This window comes from Antennarius striatus, chromosome 14 (assembly GCF_040054535.1).
Source record: "Antennarius striatus isolate MH-2024 chromosome 14, ASM4005453v1, whole genome shotgun sequence".
NCBI lineage: Eukaryota > Metazoa > Chordata > Actinopteri > Lophiiformes > Antennariidae > Antennarius > Antennarius striatus.
In genome coordinates, this window is record NC_090789.1 from 11,602,016 (window position 1) to 11,628,264 (window position 26,249).

The 26,249-nt window shown below is 40.8% G+C and overlaps 1 protein-coding gene across 2 annotated transcripts in view; it reads left to right on the forward strand.

Moving 5' to 3' along the window:
* Positions 1–9,859: 9,859 nt before the first annotated feature.
* LOC137606967 (collagen alpha-1(IX) chain-like) overlaps positions 9,860–26,249 on the forward strand; it is a 29,284-nt gene continuing 12,894 nt past the window's right edge. Inside the window, exons 1-15 of one of the 2 annotated variants that reach the window (XM_068332330.1) lie at positions 9,860–10,003; positions 14,375–14,460; positions 15,894–15,965; positions 17,501–17,630; positions 19,701–20,097; positions 20,466–20,546; positions 21,553–21,570; positions 22,078–22,167; positions 22,275–22,310; positions 22,873–22,944; positions 23,036–23,080; positions 23,158–23,193; positions 23,300–23,323; positions 23,409–23,462; positions 26,088–26,159. In XM_068332330.1, coding sequence (XP_068188431.1) covers positions 9,975–10,003; positions 14,375–14,460; positions 15,894–15,965; positions 17,501–17,630; positions 19,701–20,097; positions 20,466–20,546; positions 21,553–21,570; positions 22,078–22,167; positions 22,275–22,310; positions 22,873–22,944; positions 23,036–23,080; positions 23,158–23,193; positions 23,300–23,323; positions 23,409–23,462; positions 26,088–26,159 — 1,242 coding nt within the window. In that variant the 5' untranslated portion in view covers positions 9,860–9,974. The remainder of the gene's footprint in view (positions 10,004–14,374; positions 14,461–15,893; positions 15,966–17,500; positions 17,631–19,700; positions 20,098–20,465; positions 20,547–21,552; positions 21,571–22,077; positions 22,168–22,274; positions 22,311–22,872; positions 22,945–23,035; positions 23,081–23,157; positions 23,194–23,299; positions 23,324–23,408; positions 23,463–26,087; positions 26,160–26,249) is intronic. The other variant, XM_068332331.1, reaches the window with a different exon arrangement.

Below are 26,249 nucleotides of genomic sequence, written 5' to 3' on the forward strand. Positions count from 1 at the left end.
GAAGCGAAAAGGCTCAGGAGTTCTCTGTCAAACGCACTGTGCTTCCGTTCCCTGGGGGTTAACTGGCGGATAAAAAAGGCTAGGGGCTGCCAGGCACCACCGACCAACTGTTCATGCACAGCACCAACAGCGTAGTCCGAGGCGTCGGTTGTGACTGTGACTGGGGCCCCAGGCACCGGGTGAGCCAATATAGCAGCGCGGCTTAGCGCCATTTTGGTCGCGTCGAAGGCGGTCTGCCGCTCGTCCGTCCAGTCGATGGCCTGGTTGGGGGACTTGTTCTTCAGGGCCTCGCGCATGGTGTGCGCTGCTCGGTGAATGAACCGATAGTAAAACGATGGTAAAACTCCCGGAGCACTCGGGCTGTGTGTGGCCTAGGGAAGGCAGAGACAGCTTCCACTTTCGAAGGGAGGGGGACGGCGCCATTTATGTCAATGAGATATCCGAGAAAGTGAATGGAGGTCTGCCCGAAAAGAAACTTGGCCAGGTTGATGATCAGGCCATGCTGGTTAAGTCTTGTGAAGAGGTCCCGGAGGTGGGTCAGGTGTTCCTTCTCTGAGGAGCTAGCTACAAGAATGTCGTCTAAGTAGACAAAAACGAAAGGCATGTCCCTTAGCGCAGAGTCCATCATCCTTTGGAAGGATTGGGCTACATTTTTAAGCCCGAATGGCATACGCGTGAACTCAAACAGTCCAAAGGGCATGACCACCGCTGTCTTGGGAATGTCCGAGGGGTGTACGGGGACTTGGTGGTAACCACACACCAAGTCAACTTTAGAGAAGACGACCTTACCCGCCAGGTGCGCTGAAAAATCTTGGATGTGGGGAACCGGGTAGCGGTCCGGTGTAGTAACATCGTTGAGGCGACGGTAATCGCCGCAGGGTCGCCAACCGCCGTCTGGTTTCGGCACGATGTGGAGGTGCGAGGCCCAGGGGCTGTACGAGCGTCAGATTATCCCAAGCCACTCCATATTAGCGAACTCTGCCTTGGCGATCGCCAGCCTCTCCGGATCTAGCCGCCGGGCTCTACCATAATTAGGAGGGCCCTTAGTGTCAATGTGGTGCTCGACACCATGTTTGGCCGTGGCGGCGGAGAAGGTGGGTTGGGTCAAGTTGGGGAATTCGCAGAGGAGGTGCTGGTACTTGTCACCCTCCGAAAGAGAACTGGAGTGGCCGCTGTACTCCGCCCCGTCGCGGACGCACGTCAACGAGGAGAAGGTCAGTGCGTCCACCAGGCGGCCATGTTTGACGTCCACGAGCAGACCGTGAGCACACAGAAAATCGGCGCCGAGGAGGGGGAAGGAGATGTCGGCTGTGACAAACTCCCATATGAAGCGCTGGCCCCCAAAACACAGTCTAACAGTTTTTGTGCCATAGGTGCGAATCGGGGTGTCATTGGCGGACGTCAATGGCGGTCCCTGGGCCCCGCCGGCAGTGTCACTCACCGTGGCTGGCAGGACGATCCTCTGAGCACCGGTGTCGCAGAGGAACTTACGCCCAGAGATAGAGTCGTGGCACCCACGGGTCGTGGCACCCACGCTCACGGCCTTCACAGAGTGCAGGCCATAGCTGCAAGGGGCGCGGCACTGCTTCGCCTTCGCGCCGAAGCATGCGTGGAAGTAGCATAACCCCGGTTCAGAACGGTCGGAGGTGGCAGGGGCGTTTTTGTCAGTCTGTACACCGGCATATGGGGGTGTGTGACTGCGTGCCGGGGGAGCGTGACTGCACGCCGGGGCCAACACATCAGGGGTGAAACGCTGTGTAGCTAAGAAGAAACGCTCAGCCTCCTCTGCTAGAGCACAGGGTTCCGTAATGGTCGTATAGGCGAGCGCCGTCTGCACGTGCGGTGGCCTGTGCCTCAGGAAAAGTTCAATGAAGAGGAAATTCGGTTCTTCCTCCCCCAGTAGGGCTAACATCATTTCCATGTGTTCTGAAGGTTTGCTGTCCCCCAAACCTTTAATGGCAAACAAACGCCTGGCTCTCTCAGGTCGTGACAGTTAAAAAAGTTTTGAGGAGATATGCCTTTAATGCTGGGTACTTATCACTCGCAGGAGGGGATGTGATGAAACCCACCGCTCTGGCTGCAGTAGAGCTCCCTATGGCTGCAACGACGTGGTGGTAGCGTGTAGCGTCGTCATCCACGCTGCGGAGGGCGACCTGAGCCTCCGCCTGGGCGAACCATGCTGTGGCTGACGTCTCCCAAAACTCCGGCAATTTTAGGATGGTAGCGTTGTTTGTCATGTTCGGATCAGTCTCAGAAACTTCGTCAAGACTGATGTCGGGGTCACCAGTGTGGTGCCGAAGAATTGGAGTCGGAGGCGGAGTATTGAAAGGAGCATAAACTTTACTGCTGAACATTTGAGCAGGGTAAGACAGAGTGAGCAACACATTAACCCGTCCGTGTAGGAACCCCCAAACTATACCCAAAGTACCTGGGTGAATTATGTAACCCCACTATATTACTACCTTATTACGGCCCCTGCTGTACACTCATTATTTGTCTCTCTGTACATGTTTGAAGTATTTTAAGTGCAGTGTGTGACACCCAGCCCGTGACTGGCTCCAAGGGGTGTAGGTTTCGGCTTCCTGCTCCTGCAGAGTTCCGCCCTGATGATTGGTGGATGGATGCTCGACGAAACCAATCATTGGAATGCAGCCGAAACACCAGCTTTAAAAGCCCCGCCAGCGTGGCAGTCGTGACAGCTATCATTCCAGACACACAGCTTACCACATGCCTCTTGATTTTGTATGACTTCTCTGATCGTGTGTTACTGAGGCACTTAGTTGATTAGGGCAATGAAGAGACAGGCCAGGGATAAATTTTAAAAAACTGACGACTCCACTATCACAAGTAGGTCATTTATGTTAGAAACACTAGGCTTAGGGGTGCTGAGTGCCCCTTGTACTTATTCTTGATTTGTTTTAAGAAAATCAACAGAGCAAGTGTTTGGATTTTGGGTTTGTCCGCTTTGTTTATTTCTATTTAGTCTTAAAGTATTAGCTCCCTTGTGAGTCTCCTTGTGTTAGATTTCTTCTTTGTTTTGAGCAGCACCCATCGGTCTGTCTTAGTTTGGTTTTACACCTTGTTCCATTTATTAGTCAATTTAAACTACATTGTATTAATAAATAACTTTATTTTAAAACATCTCCAATCTGGTTTTATATTGCGTTTCCTTTACCATCCCGAGTCAACCTTTTTGGGGTCCCTAAATGGGGTCATTCACGGGATTCCATTGTTCTCCTGGATGACTTCAATGCACATGTCAGCAATGATGGAGACACCCAGATGGGCGTGATAGGGAGGAATGGCCTCCCTGAGCAGTGTTATGTTGTTGGACTTCTGTGCTAGTCGTGGATTGTCCATAACTAACACCATGTTTGAACACAAGGATGCTCGTAAGTGTATGTGCTACCAGAGCAACCTGGGTTGGAGGTCAATGATCGATCTTGTGATCGTATTATCTGACCTTGGACCGTGTGTTTTGGACACTCGGGTGAAGAGAGGGGCAGAGCTGTCAACTGATCACCATCTGGAGGTGAGTTGGGTCCGTTGGCGGAGGAAACCTTTGGATAGACCTGGTAAGCCCAAATGAGTAGTGCAAGTGAACTTGGAACATCTGGAGGAGGACTCTGTTCACAACGCCTTCAATTCACACTTCCGGCTTTCAGGGGCATGTTGTTCCTAGGGACTCCTGAAGCAGTTACATGGTACTGACAGGCCAAAAGGACCTCAGCTTCGGCTGTGATGGAGGCAAAACAGAGGGTGTGGGAGGAGTTCGAAGAAGACATGGAGAAGGACTTCCGGATGGCACCAAAGTTGTTCTGGAGGACTGTTCGACACCTCAAGAGGGTGGAAAACAGAGGACCATCCAAGCTGTATACGGCAGGGATGGGACACTGTTGACCTCGACTGAGGAGGCTGTTGGTCGGTGGAAGGAACACTTTGAGGAACTCCTGAATCCAAATACCCCAATTGACCCCTCTGTTGCAGAGGCATAGCTGGAAGAGGATGGGGGATTCAAATCAATCTCTCTGGGCAAAGTCACCGAGGTAGTTGAACAACTTCATGGTGGCAAAGCCCCGGGTATTGATGTGATACGCAAGGTGCTGGAAAAGAGGGTCCGGCGGATTGTCAAACCTCAGATTGAGGAGAAACAATGTGGGTTCCGTCCTGGTTGTGGAACAATGGACCAGCCATTCACTCTCACAGGGAGTATGCTTATGCAGTCTACATGTGTTTTGTGGAATTGGAGAAGGCATACGATCGGTTCCCCATGGAAATACTGTGGCAGATACTGCGGGAGTATGGGGTGAGGGGGCCACTCCTCAGGGCCATCCAATCTTTGTATGCCCAAAGTGAGAGCTGCGTTCGGGTTCTCGGCAGTACGTCAAACTTATTCCGAATGGCTGCTGGCCTTCGCCAGGGCTGCACTTTCTCAACAATTCTGTACATGATTTTCATGTACAGAATATCGAGGCGTAGTCGTGGTGAGGCTGGGTTACAGTACAGTGAGCTGAGGATTGCATCTGTGGTCCTGTTTGCGTCATCAGCCTGTGACCTGCAGCGCTCACTGGTCCGGTTTGCAGCAGAGTGTGAAGCGGCGGGGATCAGAGGCCATGGTGGTTAGCAGGAAGGCGGTAGACTGCCTTCTCCAATTGGGGAATGAAGTCCTTCCACAAGTGGAGGAGTTTAAGTAACCTTGGGTCCTGTTCACAAGTGAGGGAACAATGGAACATGAGATTGGATGGAGAATTGGGGCAGCAGGAGTGGTATTGCAGTCTCTTTACCGCACTGCTGCCACACAGGGGAGCTAAGCTGAAGCTCTCCAGCTTCCTTTCAATCTTCGTTCCTACCCTAACCTATGGTCATGAGCGATGGATCATGACCGAAAGAACAAAATTGCGGATACAAGCGGCGGAAATGGGCTTTTTCTCTGAAACTTGATAAGATATACGGTAATGACAAAACAAAAACAACATTCAGGAAATGTGATGATGACCTTCGCCTTTGGAAAACTAGGTCAATGTCAACTTACCACATTTGCATCTTTTAGGGTGCAAAATTCTGAAGAAAGTAGGTGAAAGTAGGTCAGGGGTTTTGAATTCAGGGATGTCTTGGGATGTTGCAGTGTCTGTCTGCCTTGTTGTTTATTTAGATTGTGTTATTATTGAATAAACTTCAGCTAGGCAAAGTAAGAAGTGCTGTCTTGTTTATTACTGGAAGTCAGGTAGTTAAATTCCATCTATACTGGTTTAAAAACTCACCAACTAGTCACTTATTAGAAAAGGAGATGAAAGGGGATTATGTAACTGCATATGAATAGAAATGTCCACATGCTATAAAGCCTTTGGTGATGGCAGCTGTGTGCTCTGGTGCGCAGACTGAGCTGATGCAGGATGATTATTTTCCTGCAGCTTCACCTTCCCCTTCAGACAACCAAAGTCAATTGCTGCTTTTCTCTCATGGCATTTTGCCATAAGCTCCAAGCACTCTTGATTAAGAGAGAAGCGCTATTGATTTTTTTTTTTTCGAATGGTTGCCAGATCATCTACAGGCTGATATAAAGTGGAAGGATTTTGGAGGTGTTGAACACCCATTTTGTCAAGGTAGAAAATCAGACTTAGATGAACAGTTTCGGTCTATGACATAACAACTACAGAGAATAACAGTGGTTGCTGTGGTTAATGTTCTAAGCTGCATTTTTCTTTAATTTGATACCATCTGGCCTCTTTCATCCAATCTGATCAACATCCCTATGTCAGTGCTGTATATCCTGTACGTACAGTATATCCTGGTGGTGTGGATAAGCAAGTCTGTTTCTCACTCTTTCGTGGCATGCAGCGTGATCTCATCCATGTAGAGCAGGTGGCTGATTTTTGCTCCACTGTGATAATGGTATCTGCCCCTACTCTTACTGATGATCTGACTGAGGAAGGTTCACGGCCATACAGAAAAACAGTTGTGACAGTGCATCCTGTACATGCCACATAGTAACTTTGTCAGTTGCCTTCAAGTTGGCCTTTCATTGAGGTTTTTTTTTTTTTTTAAATTGCTGTTTGCATCCTGTTGACCTTGTACGGTTGCAGACATTCCAGTATCTATGTGTGTAGCGCTGACTTGTAGGCCTCCTGTAGTCAATCCACGCTGTGCATAGATTGATCTATCCATTCCTACAGTTTTAGTGGATTATTATTATAGAACCAATACCTGGTCCTTGGCATCTCTTGTTACTACCAATTCCTTTCTGCCCCTTGCTCATATATTGAGCCATGTGCTTTGTCATCTTAGCTGCCATGATGTTTGACAGGGACTTCCATGTTGTGTAGAGACAGGTTATCAATAAGGAATTGAATGCTTTTAGCTTCTTCAATCAGTATGTGTGAATTAAACACTATTTCTCTGTCAGAGTGTAATAGCGTGAACCGTTAATTTCAAAGGTAAGTGTCCTCATTTTTTGTGTGAAGATATTATCATGACAGTATTGAATAGGAAAGTGGCATCATCTTTGTAATTTCTACTCACTTGTCATGACACCCCAAGTCATACACTATAATACTGTTTTATCGATCTTGTGTGTGCATTTATCTTTGTCTCTCTAGTCTTTTTTAACTGCATGGTTTAGTGTTTTGAAGAGAAAGGTAGGTTGGCAGACACCTAGCTTCTTATCTTTAAAATTGTCCTAGCTTTATAAATTATGATTTTGTTCTTTCATTTATCTCGAAGACGAGACGACCGTAAGTATTAACTCTTTAGCCCCTTACCCGAAGTCACGGGTCATGGATTCTGTTGGAGCGTATCCCAGCAGTCTGGGTACACCCCAAATGAAATGCTAATCGCAAAGCCAAGTTAAAGAAAGACAATCAATCATGCTCACACTCATACATATGTACATTTTGAAGTGACCACTTCACTTAAATTATATGTTTTTGGTCGTGGAAATAAGCTAGAGAACCCAGAGTGAACCCCCACAGACACAGGGAGAACATACAAACTCGGCACAGAAAGGTCAATACTATCCATTGTGCTATGGACAATGGATAGTCAATAGCACTATCCATTGTGCAACTGTGGTTTTTCCATTTACTAAATGTATAACTCAAAACGTAAGTCACAAAAAAACATTTAGTTGTCACATATCAGCACAGCGCTTGAAAGTTTATATAGTGTGCTCAATCACATCTAAACTAATTCACTAGTAGAAAAATTACAAAGGGCAGATTTCTGGACTTTTTATGCTACATACAAATAGATCGATACATCAATGACTTTCCAGAAGGGAACCAATAATAATGATTAATAATAATTTACCATGTCTTATACTGCACATTCCTACTTCCTAAGAAGGATATCAGGACACACTTTGTTTAGTCAGTTAAGACCTCACCAAACATCATGGAAATACGGAAATACTGGGTTGTTCCCACGCAACATTTGTCTTGCATGGTGAATGTAAACAGTCAAGGAATGAAGAAATAAATATTCAAACCTGAACACGAGGGCGTTTTTGTGGCTATGTCTAGTTTGCTGGATCTTTGTGAAGAACTACAGCTCAGAATAATATCTGCAATATCAGGTTTTCCTCTTGGAGGCCTTGAGCCTGAGTCCAGGTCACAAGTGTACGAATCATGAGGTCTGTCATGTGGATGAACAATCCCGAACTGTTTTCTTGTCCCCTCTGCCCTCTGCTCTGGTTCTCTCGTGGCGAGCGTGAGCTCTTGATTATTCAGACAAAACTCATGATCAGTCTGCTAGCTCTCTGAGGAGGGCCAGTCACTATCATTTGGCTTTACAGCTCTCTCAAACAGCTGTTGTAGTGTAGCTAAAAAAACAATCAATTCATGCAATTTGATAGAGTATACTTTACCTAACATCTACATCATGGAGTGTAGTAAATTACAGTATATCGGATGACTGTAGCATAGTCAACAACTGCCAGGATCAATAAACCAATAATCACAATAACACTAATAGGTGTTATGCCCTCCTCTGATGGTCAGGCCGCTAACATAACATAGGACAGCAAGGGTGCGAATGAAGGAGGCAGGACAACCAATGTTACTAATTAACAAGGATTTATTTACAAAAAAACAAAACTAACTCCTCCACGGGACACAGCATGGACACACATAGACCCCAACCCCCTAAGCTATGCACTGGTCACTAAAGAAAAGAATCCCAAAAGAAACTAAACCCTTACTCCCAAAATAACCCCAAAACTAACCCTAACAAAACAGGCACCGTAGTGCCCCCAAAAAATACAAGGGTTAGTGCCAGCACTCTAGTGTGTATAACAGGGGATTGACTACGTGAGGGGGGGAAACACGATGTATAGCTTCAGGTGTATACTGAGTTCCCTACCTCTTGGCTCTGGCCCCGTCTAAAGGAGAGAAGAAAATACAAAATTAGAATTACATCAAAAAAGGCAAAAACATGGTCAAAGAACAAAACTATAACAAGCTGGGAAACAAGACAACATAAGTGAACTGCAAAAACAACACAAGCCAAAAATGAGAGCTGCTACCTCTCGCCACAGAGCAAACAACTGAACTTATATCAGACCAGGGGAGAGATGATTGGTGAATTGACTGATGACCTACTGGTTTCAGCTGTGAAGGCCTTGGTTGATCACACATGTGAAACCTATTGAGAGGGACAGATACAGTGAATACAAACACAAACCAAGGGGAAACAACATAAACAAACATAACATACCTCCATCCGTAACTATAGGAATGAAACTACTTGAGAAGAAATTCTACTCTGTAGCATGGGTCCCTCAAGGGACTGGATCTACATCAGTGAACAGTGCTCCTGGAGAGACTGGTAATTATAATGTTTCACCACATTAGTCTCCTATAACACAGGTATAAAACAGATGAAAAGTTAAAAAAAAAAAAAAAGGAAAACTGCTTTGGAGAGATTCATCTTGTTACTGTCACATCAAAGTAGTACATGTGCTCTACATGACAAACAAACAAACATAAAGCATGAAATGGTTGAACTGACCATACAGGTCAATTCATTAATGATGTTTACTTTGTCAGTTTCTACTGGGGATGATTGAAGCCTGAACCTATGTAGACAAACACATCATGTTGCTTAATTACAGAAATATAATTACACATGATAAAAGCTTGTCTTTTGTACGTAACATTTTTTTAACATGTTGAGAAATGTATTTACACTGTTGTTGAAAGTAAACACTTTTGTCTGCTGTTAACTTTTAAATCAAGCATCCTAATTTGAAGTCCAGTAGCTGCACTGCATTACTTGACAGGCTGAAGGATCTTTTTTGTGGAGAAAGTCATACCTACAAGAAATTTGAAAATGTGTGAATAACACTTCCTCTTTCTGATTTGATTTATTGTGATTTTCTAGTTTTGGCCTTTCAGACTTCAATTAAAACCACAGATCAAATGCTCTAAATCCAATAACATATCGCAGGGAACACATGAACACTGTTTCTGTTTGAAGACCTTCAGGTAATGACAAGGCTTTCTGCCTGTCAACACCACAGGTAAATGTGTATTACTCTGTTACACTGATGAGCACACATGATTATGAAATCCTCAATTCATCACTTGCTGACTCTTTCCTCCTTACTCTGAACATAACTATTAAGAGGATTACATACAAGCACATGTCATTAGGAGGCACCATAAAGAAAAGAAGCAAAGGGTGTGTACACATAGAGGCCCGTGGGCTTCTGCAACTTTTTAAAGTGTTGGTAATAAAAAGAGTCACCACCTCCTGAAAACTCCTGGCCAATGGGAAACCATAGAACAAGCTTTTATGTGTCCTCAGAAAATGCTTGAGCATCTCCTGTTCAACTTCTCTCAGTCAGTCCTAAACATGCACAGGTAGGACTGACTTCAGGAGGGAATTTGATATTTGTGTCTCCTTCTGCTCCCTCATCAGAACACTGTGACTCTTTGCTGAATTTGCCTCCCATCTCCCATCTCGGAGGAGAGTGAAATATGGCTTACCACAGCTCTGCTTTGATGAGGTAAATGTTTTATGTTCAGCGATCTTTAATCAGCAAACTTTTTCATTGAGCTTGTTTGTGAAATGTATGTAATAATTAAGCCTATGTCTGATTGGGTAGTCACTTAGACTTTCATACAAAATAAGTATTCAATCACATTTTAGTCTGTGCAGCACTATGAAATAAAGGTTCTATATCACAACATAGATTAAAGAAGCTAGCCATTTGGCTTTTAATGTCCTACACTCCACTGCATAACGTTAAAGATAAGTAAAATGGGAAATTGGTATTTAGTGATGAAGTTAAAGTCACCAGGCCTCATCCATTCTGTTCTTTTCATTTAGGCGCTGAATGGACAAATTAATATTCCATTAATGCAAAAAACATATTCAGGTTGAAGTTATTTTCAGAAACCTTACATCTTTTGCAACAAACAACTTTAACATCACAGGATTGTACCGCTAATTTTTTCATGCACAGCAGTGAGGCATTTCAGGATAATTAAGACCAATGAGAGAGAAGGAATCATGCCAGCAGCACTGGCTCACTTCCAGCGCCCTGGGAGCACCCAAAAGACATCATGGGTGGCAGCAAAGGGAAAGTCCCATCAAATGTTGATGAATATCAGGAATTGAAAAAGATGGCACGTCATTATCTAATTGACTGGTGAGATAAGAGATAATGTTTCCTGAAATACGGTTGTTGATTTCCTTGCCTTTTTGGTTCCAATTATATTCTTTTGTGGAACTTGTGCCTGTTTGACAGCATACAATACTAGTTTCTTGTAAATAAATGGCATGAAGCAGTGCCCTGTTGCTCAAAGACTGTAGAACTACTGTCAACTCCCTAAATCACCCAATTTTCAAAAAGCTATCATGTCTTTTTTGACACAGAAAATCCCCAAGGAAAGAAGAAAAAAAGAACCCTCAAGCTGTGCCACTGTAGTACACACTAAAGATGTCTCATCTGAAAAGATGTCACAATGGAAAACGAATGACCCAAGTTGATTTTGCCTTCAAATTTTGTCCATTTCCCTTTTTCATCATTACAATTGCAATCAATTATATTGAGGTGTATAAACAATATCATTAAAATAAATGTAATAAAATACTGTTAAGTAGAACATAGATTTAATTTTGTCTGTAGTGGTTCATCTGCTGCATCCTCATAATTATCTGTCTCAGAGAATTATCATTCAGATTGACTTTCTATCTATCTATCTATCTATCTATCTATCTATCTATCTATCTATCTATCTATCTATCTATCTATCTATCTATCTATCTATCTATCTATCTATCTATCTATCTATCTATCTATCTATCTATCTATCTATCTATCTATCTTTAACATTAGAATTGAAATGAATTTTGTCACCACAACTGACTTTGAATATGGATTCAGATAATCTAATTTAAATTTTAAATTCATCTTCATTCAAAGTTCTGTCATCAGTCTGCTGAAACAGTATTTAACAGTTAGAAAAAGAAGAAGACATTACAAAATGACAGATAAAACTTCTTAGAAAAAAAACTGTCAAGAGTGCTAATATGTGGCAGAGCTAAGAGGATGGAGATCACAGCTAACACAAACTGCCAACAATGTAATTATTAATCTGTAAACACTTTCTTGCACCTTGTGCAATAATATTGTTCATCAAGTGATAAAGTCTACTTTTTACTTTTTTTTCTCCGTAACTAGAATTTGCAGGAAGTCAAATCACGCAGAAAAATATAACCTGAGAATACATGCAATATCAGTAAAACAAGCTGCAAATTATTATGGGTTTGAAACTACACATCAGTCTAAATGTCTGGAAATGGCATTGAATGTCTGAAAAATGTTAGCTTAATTTCAAGAAAGACAGAAAGAAAAAAAAATGTAGTTATACCTTTAAAATTAAGGTTACATGATTTATTTATTTTTATTTGAATAAAACCTAAAATGAAAAAAGAGAACTTGTGAGTTTTATTACAAAAACGCTCAGTAGTGAACACAGAGGTGAATGCTGTAGTCAGTCATCTCCTCTCTCAGCTCAAAACCCAAGCATTTTTCTGCAATGTCACACTATATATAAATATCTATTGTGATTGTCTATTTTATGAATTCAGCGACAACTTTGAGTTTTAATTCATCAGTGATGCGTCACTGGGAATTGTCTGCATTAGCCATTACCCATCTTTAGACAGAGCACTTACACACTCATAAAAGCACAGAGCCAGCAACCACACATACTTCAAAGAATGCTCACACATGTAAGTTAGGCTATTCTCTCATTATCACAACCCCTAAGTCATATTTTGTTGAAATGACATATTGAAGCATCTGCCTCACTATTGCTTGGATGATTGACGTAGGATTGCTATTATGACTCACACGTGGTAAGGCCACTAAAAGCCTGTAGAAAACATATAATATATAATATTTAAGATCACCTTGTCATTCATCATGGATCTACATCAGTGTTTACATGTACACCAATACTCAGAGACATTTAATAATGTAGACAACTGTAAATAATATATATTAAATTTATTTATACAGTACAGAAGAAAATAATTGAAGCTTTTTAGCATTGTAATTAGTGTCATTAGTGAGACCACTATAACAAAAACAGCTGCATGTACTGTAGAAATCCACTGGGTCCTCTGACATGGCATCTTTGACATCAAATCCCACTGACTAAAATAATACAATGATGGCCAAAAGTTTTGTGGATGACACAAGTGTTGGTTTTTACAACATATGCTGCTTCAGAGTATTTACATCTTTATGTTAAATGTTACTCTAACAAACTGAAGTATAAATACAAGCATTCCATAAGAGTCAAATGCTTTCATTGACAATAACATTAGGTCTATGCAAAGAGTCAATATTGACTGAAATGTTGACCTCTGCAATTCACCCTGGCATGCTGTCAGTCAACTTCTGGGCCACATCCTGACTGATGGCAGCCCATTTGTGGTTTTTATTTGACCACCCAACTCTTGAGGATTGACCACAAGTGTGGAGAGTTTCCCGGCCAGTGACCCAAACTTTTGATGTTTTGTTCCCCGAGCCACGTAGTCATCACTTTTGCTTTGTGGTAAGGTGCTCCCTCATGCTGAAAATATTGTTGTTTGTCACTGAACTGTTCTTCTATATTTGGGAGAAGTTGCAATCGGATAAGTGGTACCAATCTTTATGGTTAATAAGCTGGGACAACACCAGCCACCATCAGAACTGAAGAAGCCTCTTGCATGACAGCCAAAATGTCTTCAAGAAACTTCCTTAGACTCCAGTGGATTGATTAAAACAACTTTGGAAATTCTTTATTCATAGCTGTGTTCATAAGCAAAACTGTGAGTGAGCCTAGTCCCTTGGCTGAGAAGCAACCCCAGACATGAACGGTGTCAGGATGCTTTACTGAATGTCCAGTAAAAGTGGTCAAAGGGAAATTTAAGTGTCCATTTGTTAAACCAGTCAAACTAGTCTAACAGACGTGCAAATTCACTGTGACCCACTTGCATCCAGGGATCAACCACTGATACCACACACATTGCTGCTTGTTTTATATTGTATTTAAAAGCAATATTTTCACCCACATTGATCATATGACAGCAAACAGAAGTGAGCTGTACAGAAAACACATCCAGATAATCCTCCATGGTTAACATTTGCAAATATAAGTGACAGAGTAACAGGATATTATTTGGAGTTGGATGTACTTCATGAATGCAGGTGTAAAATTTAATTTCCCTTTAGCTGGTCTGGTCTCAACCGACTCTAAAGGAAAATGTATAGCTCTTTAGATGCTAATTGCTGCATCATGCCCACCAGCTTGTCTTAAACAGTGTGTCTGTCATTTGGTGCTAACCAAGTTCTCTACAGTTTATTAGTGCTGTTTGACAGCAGGTGTCTGTTCTGGTTCAATGGACGTTAGGCAAAAGACTAACAGCATAGCTAACAAAGGAGTGCAGCAGCCTTTATTCTTTCACCCTGGTTCACTGAAAGCTGTCTGCAGTGTACAATGAATGTATATTGTATATGAAAGAACATTTGTGATCTGTGCCTGAATACACTAAAACTCAACTAAAGACAGTTTCCTCAAACAGTCTGAATGTCTTATTTCATAAAAAAATATTAAATTCAACTTCAACTTGATGAACCAACATTTTTCTTAGCATATCTATTGCAAACTACTTACAGTAATCACTTTAATCTTCTGTGGATGTTTTTTTTTTTTTTTTTTTGTGGGGGGGTGTTGTGAAAGATTTCTTTATTTTTCTGTGTTCAGGTGGAGTATAGAAGACAGCAGTGAAGTGTGTTATGTCATCCCTGCATTGTCTCATTGATTTAGACTTAAAGAAACTGAATCACTGAATCCTGATTTTCTTAATCATTCCTCAACAGAAAGCTTTCATGGCGTCCCTCGGTGTCGGTGTACACCCCTTTCTGCATGGCTCTGCTGTCCATCCTCAATGCTCCGGCACATGGACGTAAGTCATAACACAAAATCAGTGTACTACATGTACTGTATGCTGCACATTATGGTGAAACTGCTTGTTTTGTCAACACAAACTGGACCTGGGTTAATAACAGCTGTATGTTGATTGTTGCTAGGTCATTCTCTTTATCAGAACTCAAAGGCCAGAAATAGCAAACGCACTGCTGGTGTGTGTGTGTCAGGATCAAATCACATTTAATGTCCTAACTTACAATTACAAACCAGTTCTCTGCTGTTGTGTGGTAACACAGTGGAGCTGACGCAGACAGTGAGTGCCAGATAGTATAGGTGCACTGCTTGTTTAAATTCGCCTCATTGTCGCTGAGCACACATGCAACTCAACGTGACATCTTAATTGCGGTTCATCAGCCGCTCATTACATAATGACTGGCACTGTGAGCAGAATGCCGGCAGCAGGCAGTAACTTTAACAACTTGAGGCCCACATGCACCGTCAGATAAGTGTTTAGCGGTAGTAAATATGGGATTATAAATACCGTCTCACCACTTGATCTCATTTCTCAGCAGTTATGCAGGATTTGGGAACAGCTTCCAGATGTGTGCCATTTATGCTATTTGCTGTAAATGAGCTGATTCAGGACGTTGGCTGGGGAGGCCCTCTGGCTGTCACTACTCTTCTTTCATTTTGTTTTTGTTTGTTTTTTTGTCTCTTTTGAGAGGCTTGTCCTCGTCATAACTGCAGTGACTCTGACATAGCGCTCTCTCTTGGTGGATCCTAGGAATTGATTTTCTGCGCTACTTTTTTTTATATTAATGTCTTGAGGCCTAAAAAATGAACAAAACAGTACACAACTACTGCAACCATACAATAAACCCTATTCCATTATTAATGATGGTTTTCCAGTTTTTTGTTTTTTATATAAATAACACGTAAAACACAAAAAGAACATTTAAAGTAGAGGGTGCACTCAAATGATGGGGTGATTTATTACTTGTTGCTGTTTCCACAAAAGGACACGTTCTTGTTTAATACAACACAGAAATAAAAAGAGAACTGGCTCACCTTTATATTGACTCTCCGCAGTGAAATGCTTCACCTGACATATCGTTCTGCCCAGTAATGCAGTGGCATCATCTATTAATCAGCATTATGTTTTCATCTCTGATGAAATATTTTGATTATAAAAGATGTCTGAGCAATCTGCATTACCACAAATGTGTGTATTAGTCTCTGTTAATGCTTTGGAATGTATGAAGACTGGACTACAGGTATTCTCATATTAAAATGCACCACAGTGCACTGAGATGTTAATCTACTCTGACATTACAGACCTTGTGTTTATTTCCTTGTATCTCTCTTTGGGAGTGCACAAACCAAATTAAACAGACCGGTAATACATCGCATCTGTCAAATTCAGGAAATGGCACTAATGAGATTATTTGTGTTTTTCTAATTTCCCATCAGAACTCGACCTCAATCGGTTGGATGGTGACTCTGTCTGCCCACCAATGAGAAGCGGGCAAGATGATCTCCCAGGTAACGGCATGCAGTGGAATTGTGTTTAAAAAAAAAGAAAGAAAAGCAACAGCTGAATCTATTGTAAATCCACAAGCCTCAAAAAGTGAAAATAAACTTGAAAAAACAGTCTTGAGGAAGGTGGGGCATTTAATTAGTTGAACATGGTGGGCTGCTTAATGCCCACAGCTTAACATTTCCAATGAGGCAAATAAAATGTTCCACTTGAGCTATACAGAATTTAGAGGGAACAATTCAAACTCAGCAAGACTGTAATTGTTCTCCACAGCCTTGTTTGAAACACACCTACATGTCATCTGTGCACATTCTGCCCTATTTGAAATGTTATTTAATGTTTCTTTATCATTGTATTATTTTCAATTTAATTTTCACAAGCTTTATTTATGCCAGGATCAAGACAAAATCCTTTGCTGGTTGATTTATGGACATGGTAGATAGCACTGAAATATATTAATCCCTGTCTTTGTTGATCTTCTGATATGGCTTTAGCACAAGTGTTCAGTTGAGATTGAGGTAGCATGATAAATTTTGATCGTTTGGGTGACAACCAATTCATTCAAACTAATCACCTATCAGTGAACAGCGATAAATCCATCTATTCATTCATTTATCTTCATATCTGCTTCTTCTACTTTTGTGGGCCACTGGGATTGCTGGAGCCTATCCTTGTGGAATAGGCTACAGCCTTGTGGAAGAAGCTCCAGCCTCTCACCCTGTCGTTAAAGACATGGTGCCGGTGTGCCGTAAAAAATTATGAATTTTTTTTTTTGTTGATAAGTCACAAACTACTGATGATAAAAATTTAACAGGGATTATGTATGGTTACTAGGTTGTTTGTTTTTAGTCGCTTGTGATACACTTCAAATTTTTTCATGGCCCAAAGGTTTATGATGTAGTTTTTAATAATAATGGCATCCTTTATGTTATGTCTGCTCAAAGAGCTTCATGTTCAGCTGTACTATTTGGTTCTTGCTGATGTTGATTATGCACTTGTGAGCAAGCAGACTTTAGCATTTAGCTCAATGCTAAGCCTCACATTAGCAAAACAGACTCTTAGCCTTTCTCGCAATACATCATATATGGGAACAACTTTGCCAATATTATGTTCTATAACAGGCAGGCTGGGACAGAGTGAAATTTTTGGAGTGTTCATGTTACGCTGCTCGGCATAGACTGCGGCCGAAAGGAGAACTACTGTAGTCGGATATGGCGGCACTTGGTTGTTCATATCTACACTTTCATAAGTTAGATGTTCGTATCCTGAGGGCTAACCGTAATATATTCTGTCTTACCGGCCAGCGGTAAGACAGAGTGCAGTCATGTGACCAAGGCAAGCATCTTAACAGGTATCAAGAGTGGCTCATAGACAGATGTGGTGGAGAGAATCCAGTAATTAAAAAAAAACATCCTTCAGAATCACATGGTAAATAAAACGAAAATAATGGAAGTTGTGTGTTCTCACTGTACTCTTGGACCGGTACCGGTCTGCAACACAGGGGTTGGGGACCGCTGATGTAAGTCATTATCGTCCACAGGTTTTGATCTGATAACACAGTTCCAGCTAGATGTGGTCCCTTTGAAAGGTGTGAGGAAGGTGGAGGGCTCCACTCCCCTCCAGGTGGCCTACCGCCTTGATAGGGAGGCCAACTTCCAAATTCCAACAATGTAAGTAATGTAAGCAATGACGGTTTAAAAGAAAACACATAAAAATCATGCAAATATTCAGAGGCAGCAGTGGTTTCTTGATGCAGGTGTTGCATTATTACAGGTCCAGCACAGATGTTACTCAGCAGCATATAATTGTCAAAGAAAAACATGTCTGAACCTATTTGTCACCTTGTCGACATCATAACAAAGCAGAGGCATATTGTTTGTGTGTGAAGAAGTGTGTCTGCATTACTATGCCTGTTTGACAGTGCTTTCTTATAAATTAAGTAAGATCTATGAATGAGCTGTGGGTCTCTTCAGACATACACTCCTACCTTGAAGTAAAAGTTTTGCTGTTTATGAGATGACAAGTCAATTTAAAAAAAATTATCTGGGTAAGTGACAGGGGTGATAAACATGAATCCCCCCCCCCCTGTTTTGCAGACCTCGAGATAATGAAAAATTTGGATATTTTTTTTTCTGTTGGCATTGAAGCTGAAACTAAACTAGTTTATTTCATCTTCGCTAACTGACTGTTAGCCCCTTGTATGAATCAGGTTCCTCAAGTGCTTGTTCCGGCATCTCCCATAAAGCATATAATCTTTCATTCTCAGTGTTTAGTAATTATATCTCAAATCCATAAACTCTGGTGTCTAAAAAAAAATCAGTTAAAATTTTGTAGTGATGACATCATCAGTCTGTCATCACAACAGACTGATGACACGAGTCTTTAGAAAACTCTTCCCAAACAACCTCTTTGAAGTGAGCAAACTGAACTTTAAAAAAAAACACCGTTTTTAAAAAGTCAAACTATCTTTATTTGTCATTAAACACATACACAGACGGTACAACAACATTTCGAAGGCCAGATGGAGTGTTGGTCCAGAGCCACTGCACCCTGGGTGCACCGCCACTACTGTCCAACATGACCTAATACTGTATTACCTAGATGCATGTTTTTCCTGATAATGGGGGAAAACTGGAGAACCCAGAGGTAATCCACAGAAAGGCCGTGTTGGAAATGATGGGGTTTGAATCCCCTGACTTTCTTGCTGTGAGACAGCAGTGCTAACCACTACACCACCGTGCCACCTTTGGGTGCTTGGGTGTTTAATTAGTCCCTTTATATTTTCACTTAAACTGCCTCAAATTAAATGATATGTAGTGAACTTGCAGTCCTACTGCAGCCCAACAGCCTGTCCTGAGTGCAATAGACAAATGCAGTGTCACAGTAAACAATTTAAGATTTTAATAACGGCATAATGCTGGAGATATAATTTAAAAACATTCAGCACTGACTGTTGTTAATGCTTTACTTCTTTACATAACTGCTGTTTCCCAGTGTCCCACCTCAGTCTGTTGTAGCTAATCTGTTCCTGCAAACCAGCTTTCCTCAGAAGATGTTATACTCGCTGGCACCCAGCACATACACCACACTGGGCTGTCACACTAAATCTAAATACATGTTTATTTCCTCACAGGTCCACTGGCACAGACTGAGTGTTTGAAGTGTGTCCGAGTCGGCAAAGCTTCAATTCACTTCTTTCTTTCTCTGCAGGGCAAAAACAACACATACTTGAAACTTTTTCACCTCAGGCAAAGCTGGAGTGTAGTCTCCGTTTCTTTTACAGGCTTACAGGAAACGCCGTTTTTATTGCTTCACCTTGAGCGTTTACTAGATGGTAAATGTTCAACTGAAGCGCCCATCTATTAAGTATCACCTACTGAGAATCTGGCTTGTTAAAAATACAGACAGCAACAGACTATAGGCACTGACCTATAGTCAGTGCTAAGATAATTGAAAGATGAGGTCTCTTTTATCTTAGTACTGCATTTGTGATATTATAATGTTTCAAAATCGGACTATTTATCTTTGTAGCTTTAATTATTTGCACTCAAGGATAAGCGATGTGATACTAATTTCATCAATTTTTTGTGTTTTATTTGATGGTAGTTTTATTAAAGGTGCATTATTATGTGAAAAAGAGTATCATACCTGTTTGAGATGTGTCCTTGAGCTTTTCATTTATGTGTCAAATATGCAAAACCACTTGATTTGAATCTCTATTTGCTTAATATTCCAATCAGCTTGAACTTCCCTCGTGGATTCCCTGATGAGTATTCCTTCATGGCCACCTTTCGCATGATCAAAAACACAGTTAGTAAAGTGTGGAATATCTGGCAAATAGTGGACGAAGATGGCAGCAAACAAGCTGGACTGAGGTTGAACGGTGACCAGCAGTCTCTGGAATACTTCCTGATGGGTGCTGATGGCGACCTGCAGACTGTCACCTTCCCTGGTCTCTCTGTGCTCTTTAACACCAAGTGGCACAAGGTGATGATTGGTGTGGAGCGTGACCAGGTGACTCTGTATGTAGACTGCCAACCTGTGGACCAGAAACCCATTTGGGGAAAAGGCCCCATCAACACAGAGGGAGACACTCTTATTGGCAGGATGAATGCTGATCCCGATGTCTCAGTAGTGGTGAGTACAATAGAGAATTTTCTGCTACATTTAATCAGCCAGCTTAATGTCAGCCGGCTATCTTTAAAAGCTGTGTCGGTGAAGTGGTGCCTTTTGTGAACAAATATGTTTACGTTTATGTGTGTGCTGAGCTCGACCATAATTCTGAAGTACTGCTGTTACAGCAGAGCTGCTCCGCTGGGTCCCAGTGGGGAAAATAAAGACAAACTTGACACCTGCAGACGATAGCATTTCACTACAACAAGCTCAACAACCCATAAATGACTGACTCTTAAAAAAATACATGAAATGTACATTAAATATATATTTGAGATTCCTTTTCCTCTCAAACTGAATATTTTGTTGTAATATTTACATCTTATTTCCAGTTTGAGCTCCAGTGGATGCTGATTCACTGTGACCCAAAGAGAGCCCAGAGAGAGAGCTGCAACGAGCTGCCTGCCACCGAGGTACAGTATCAAGGATCTGCTCAGCATCTGCTGTGGTTTGTGGTTTTACCCAGATTGAAAGGACTTCTTAAAAAACAGGACAAAAATGCTGAGGTTAGAGCAACAGAGCAGTAACAAATACTTATCAAGCAATTTCCTTTATTACCACCAAATGTTGAAGTTCATCCAGAATAATTAAGTTGGGTAGTTAAGATATTTCTGAAGTCAAACAAACAGATTAGGCACAGCTGTGGAGTAGCTTGTTGGCTAAACCTACAGACAAGGGATACCTTGAAACTATAAAGCTTTCAAAAGAAACTGTTTTAGTTATTTAAATTATTTTTTTAGTTACTTTATTGACTTTATTTACAAAACATAAAGTCTAAGTGATGGGTACATAAGTTTCCAGGTACAGTCTGCATGTGTTATTTTATATGTCAAATTCTGTGTCATACCAATGACTGAGGAAGTTTTTTTGTGAAGCTACATGGCATTTAACAGTCCAAACTATCATTTTTAAGCAGTAAGATATTTGCACAAGTTTAAGTATATTTGTCGTAAGTATGTATAGATCTTAACATTATTGCAACTGCAGAACACTATAAATTCATAAAAATATAAGACTTCTTCTGCCCTATTTAAATCCATTTAAGGATCACTTAAATACTTTAACTTAATTAGTTAGGGTTTGTTCTTTGATAGAATACTTCAAAATGTAACTCAGCTGTATTCAAAGTATGTAGTGTGTGTTTTGATTCAGTCCGTTGTGTCAAGATGAAAACATTCATACCAACCACAGATGGACATTTTTCCGGTGCTCTCTATTAGATTTCAGGCTAACATTCCTGCATCCAGCTGTGAGGTGTTTCTGTCCATGAAGAGTATTGGTACTATGGGCTGTATATTCAAATGACAGCATGATATACTCACTACTACAAACAAGGGCGCTTCTACTGACACTTTTGGTGAGGGTGGTGTGACTACTTTCACTAACTCTCCTTTTATCTGATTTCTCTTGCTTCTTCAGATGTATGCCAATGCTGAGGTATTTATATATCTACTCTACTTCCTTTTTTGCTGTGATTTTGAACCAATAATTTATTGTAGTGCTTTGGTTGCCTGATTGCCTCTCTGTTCTAAATCTAATTTGTGGTGTGCTATTATCTATTTGCTGTTAGGTTTTGGACAGGAAGATGATTCATATGCTCCTTCACTAATTCCTAAAAAAAACCTTTAATCATTGAGAAATGTTTCGAATTATAAGCATGTCTGCCAGTTATCAAAAGCACATGCTCTTAATAAAATGCTGCATTAATGTATTAGTGGTATTCAATAGACCTCTTTTGTATAAACATTCCACAATTGTATTTCTTTTGAAATCACTATCAACCAATATCTGCTAATGGCAAAAAGACAATCACCATTCTGGGTAAATCATTTGTTGGATTAAATCATGGAAGATGTAGCTATATTTTTTTATTTTCTCTCATTGACGGCTACAGTCATTCAATTATGTACCTCTCATTTGATGACTGGTTATCTTAACTCCTAGCCTGAAAAATCAATCCAAGGTCCCCCTGGTTCTCCTGGACCCGAGGGTCCGAGAGGGCCCGCAGGAGAAAATGGAAGAGACGGAAGAGATGTCAGTATTTTCTTCTTGATTATAGAGGCTGTTTCTACAAATCATTGCAGTCCTTAATTTAAAAATAATTTTCACACTTTGTTTAACTGTATTGTTTCATTTTCCAGGGTCTTCCAGGTTCTGCTGGTAGCCCAGGTGTTCCTGTAAGTATGAAATAATAAGATATCAAACAAGTTCCATTCCATTGCATTTATGTGTTGTTATGAGACGCTTTGGCTAACCTAATGAATACATTTTGTCAATGTCTTAGGAACCTGTCAAGTTAGTCACAGGCACCTGGTGGCACAATCAGTTAGTGAAAAGCAGATATCTACTTTATTTTTTAGATATAAGAACAGACACCGGTGTTTGGAGGCCACCTTTTTTTTTTCTTTCGTTTTTTTCATCTTGACCACTTTTTGGACCATTGTCATGTGCACAACCTTTAACTTACCCCAACTTTTGTAGAGGGGTTAGTGATTGAAACTGAGAAATAACCTGCGGCAACATATTTACCTTTGCTTCTGGCATTTGTTGCTTTTTTCCCTCTCAGTCCCATTTGTTATCTGCTTAGCCTTTTCTTTTTGGTTGTTTGTGATCTATGAAACAAGTCCAGCCAACATTTCATGGATTAATAGTTGACTTTCTCTGTGTACATTTACAACAGTGCAAAGAGATGTTGGCATAAGATGAAGCTGTTTCATTACTTTTATGTCTGTTTCCTAGGGCAGTAAAGGGGAGCAGGGGGAGATTGGTCTACCAGGACAAAGAGGCCTACCTGGTCTTCCAGGAGCAGCTGTAGGAAACAATTCTCCAACCACTGCCACACCTTTTTCGTGATACCTGCTGGCAGTGCCTGTGTTTTATTGTGTGCTATTGTTGTTTACAGGGTTCTCCTGGCCCAATGGGTCTCAGAGGGCCTGTGGGAGAGAGAGTGAGTATCCTTTCAGGTCAGCCTGAATTACATACATAGTTATACAAATTCTGATTATTTCTCCATCCTGGTTGAAGGGACTTCCTGGATTTCCTGGACCTGCAGGTCCTGCTGTAAGTGGAAAATATCTCTCATTAAAAACATGCTCAGAAATGACATGGTGGAGAAACTAACAGTAGTGTATGTTAAAGCATATCTAATCTTTCTCTCATTTCACAGGGCCCAGCAAGTGAAGGACCTGCTGTACGTGCTGGATGTACCTTCTGTTTGCTTGTCTTATCTGTGAATGTCCTGCTGTATTAATTGTTTTGTGTCTGCATCAAAAAAGGGACCACCAGGAAAACCAGGAATCCCAGGAGATGAAGGAAACATTGGACCTGAGGTCAGACTCAAGTGTGAAGTAACAATGTAAATCTGATGTAAATCTTTCTTTTATCAATAAAAATTACTGTGTTACTTGAGTGCAGCTAACCTTCGCTGGTTAAAGCAGCAGGATTTCATGAGACAAAACACAAGAACATTTTTTGTAGGATGTCACATCAAGAAATATTTGTATTTCAAGAATTGTTTGTATATATTTTTAAACTGGGCGGCACGGTGGTGCAGTGGGCAGCTCTGTCGCCACACAACATGGCGGGTCTGGGTTCGAGTCTCGTCTGTCTGTCTGTCCGTCCGCTCATCCATCCATCCATCCATCCATCCATCCATCCATCCATCCATCCTTCTGTCTGTTAGTCCACCAAATACCTTCACAGCCGTTGCAGATAGTAAGATGAAATTAAAAGCACATTACTCCGGCGGGATGAAAATGAGAATATGACTTTGACCTTGAGAAAACTAGGTCAAGGTCAAATTTCAACTTTTGTTCACTCAGGAACTGGATAAGATAGAAAGACGAGGGAGAAGGCCAGTCTAAGCAGTGCTACTGGTTTGATCTATGAAAGTAGGTCAGAGCACTAGCTTTGATCTTTGACTTATACAAGCAGGTCAGGGTAAAATGTTGAATTCAGGGTGTCACAGGATGTTGCAGTCTGTGACTGCTTTGGTTCTAGCTTAAAGTCTGAAATTGATCACAAGTTGCTATATTTATTGTTTATTTTAAAACTATTTACAGAACAGCCACAAAATTGAGATTCAAATCAATGTTTTTGATCACAAAAGAGAACCATTTACATTTTTTGAACTCAGAACATGAATATTTTTAAGTGTACGAATTAATATTTACAAAACAGCCTCAGAATTGAGATTCATGCTTTTGATCACAATAGTAAAGGACATAGTTACAGAACAGAAAACGTTTTTTATGAACTCAGAACATGAAATTCATTAATGAATACAACGCATGTAATAGGAAATTATGAACTACAATGTACAGTATGCATGAACAAGAATTGTCATACTCAACACAACTTTCTAATTTTTTTTCTTCTTTTTCTTTTATTGTTTTTTTAGGGTGAAAGAGAAAGAGAGAGATAGAGATAGAGAGAGCGCGTGTATGTGTGCACGCTATGTAACAGTTAAATATCTATACAGTCTACAAATTATTAATTTGAACTGAAGTGAGAAAGTGTCAAACTAAGCGCAAGCAAGTAAAAAAACAAAAAAAACCAACTGGAGTGGAGGCAATGACCGATGCGACACGAGTAGTTTTCAGCTCTGTCTGGTCAAATGCACCGTGTACATGCAACAGACCAATATAAAACAAGAAACAAATCCCCCAAGTAACCTTAAATAGATCAAAATAGAGGCAAGAAGAAGAAAACCAGTGATGTGTTTCTGTAGGGAGGGGCGGGCGCTGTGTGTTACTGGCCAATCACAGAGCGCAAAGACAGTCAGTTATGAGCAGGGGACCCCAACCACAAGGCTGTGGGCCGGTACCGGGTGGTGGGACATTAGGTACCGAGCAGCACAGAAAGTTTGACTTTCTTTTTTCTCATTGATTACCAGTCTAAGAATGTTTTACTTTGAAATGTGACGTCTGTGCGGAATGACGTACAGACGAATGCATGCGTCTGTCCTGCTTGACAGGTCTAGGTCACGTAACAGGTTACCAGCTGCTACCCCTAAATTAAGCTAAATTTACTCGTATCATGCTCGTACTCATCAAAAATGCTTTATCCATACTGGATACTCGTCTTAAGCGAGTACCCGGCTCAACCCTATGGTTAAATGCTGTATTTTCTAAAATATTATAATATATATATATATATATATATATATATATATATATATATATATATATATATATATATATATATATATATATATATATATATATATATATATATATATATATATATATATATATATATATATATAATGTTCAACAACAAAAGACACAACATATGTTATATCAAGATAATTGCCATACTACCAGGTCTAGACTGAATCATTATTTTAGAGAAATAATGATTCAAGCCAAACACTTGGCAACAGTGATGACAAAAAACCTGCCTTTACTAGCCAATAAGACTCAAAATGGCTTTGATCTGTTGGGATGAGAGAGAGAAAGCTTGAAGGGAAGGTAGTGAGGGTGATGGGGGTGGGGGGAGAGAAGAGTGACAGAGAGAAAGAGGGACAGAAACAGGCACATGTAAAACACATTATCCACCCATCCATTTTCTATACCTGCTTCTTCCGCCGTCTTTATCTTGAAAAAAAATTAAAACAAAAATGTAAATTGATGATGTCGGAACATTTTACCTTGTGAAAGTGGTCCACTTGGGCCTGCTTAATGCAAAAAATGTCTTTTAATTTCAACAATGATTTATTCAACATCCAATATGGTTTAATTCCATTGTTCATATTATGGAGGATGTTGTTTGTGAACTCATCAGTAAGTAATTGAGGAGAAAGTTAAATACTGATTTTCATTTCTACATCAACAGACAGCATACAACGTTGATAGTTTACAATCCATCGTACCCCACTCCAAACACAGCAAAATAACAAGAATCAAAATTCAAATATTGACATCGATATTAACAATATTTTTCTTTTCTCGCAGGGCCCAGCAGGACCCAGAGGGCTGCCGGGAACTGCAGGCCCTGCTGGCCCTCCTGGGCCACCGGGACCGGTGGTAAATAAATAAATAAATAACATTTAAAATGTTATATACATGAGAAATTTAATTTACAGATCCTAATATTTTGACTTTCAGCTGCTGACT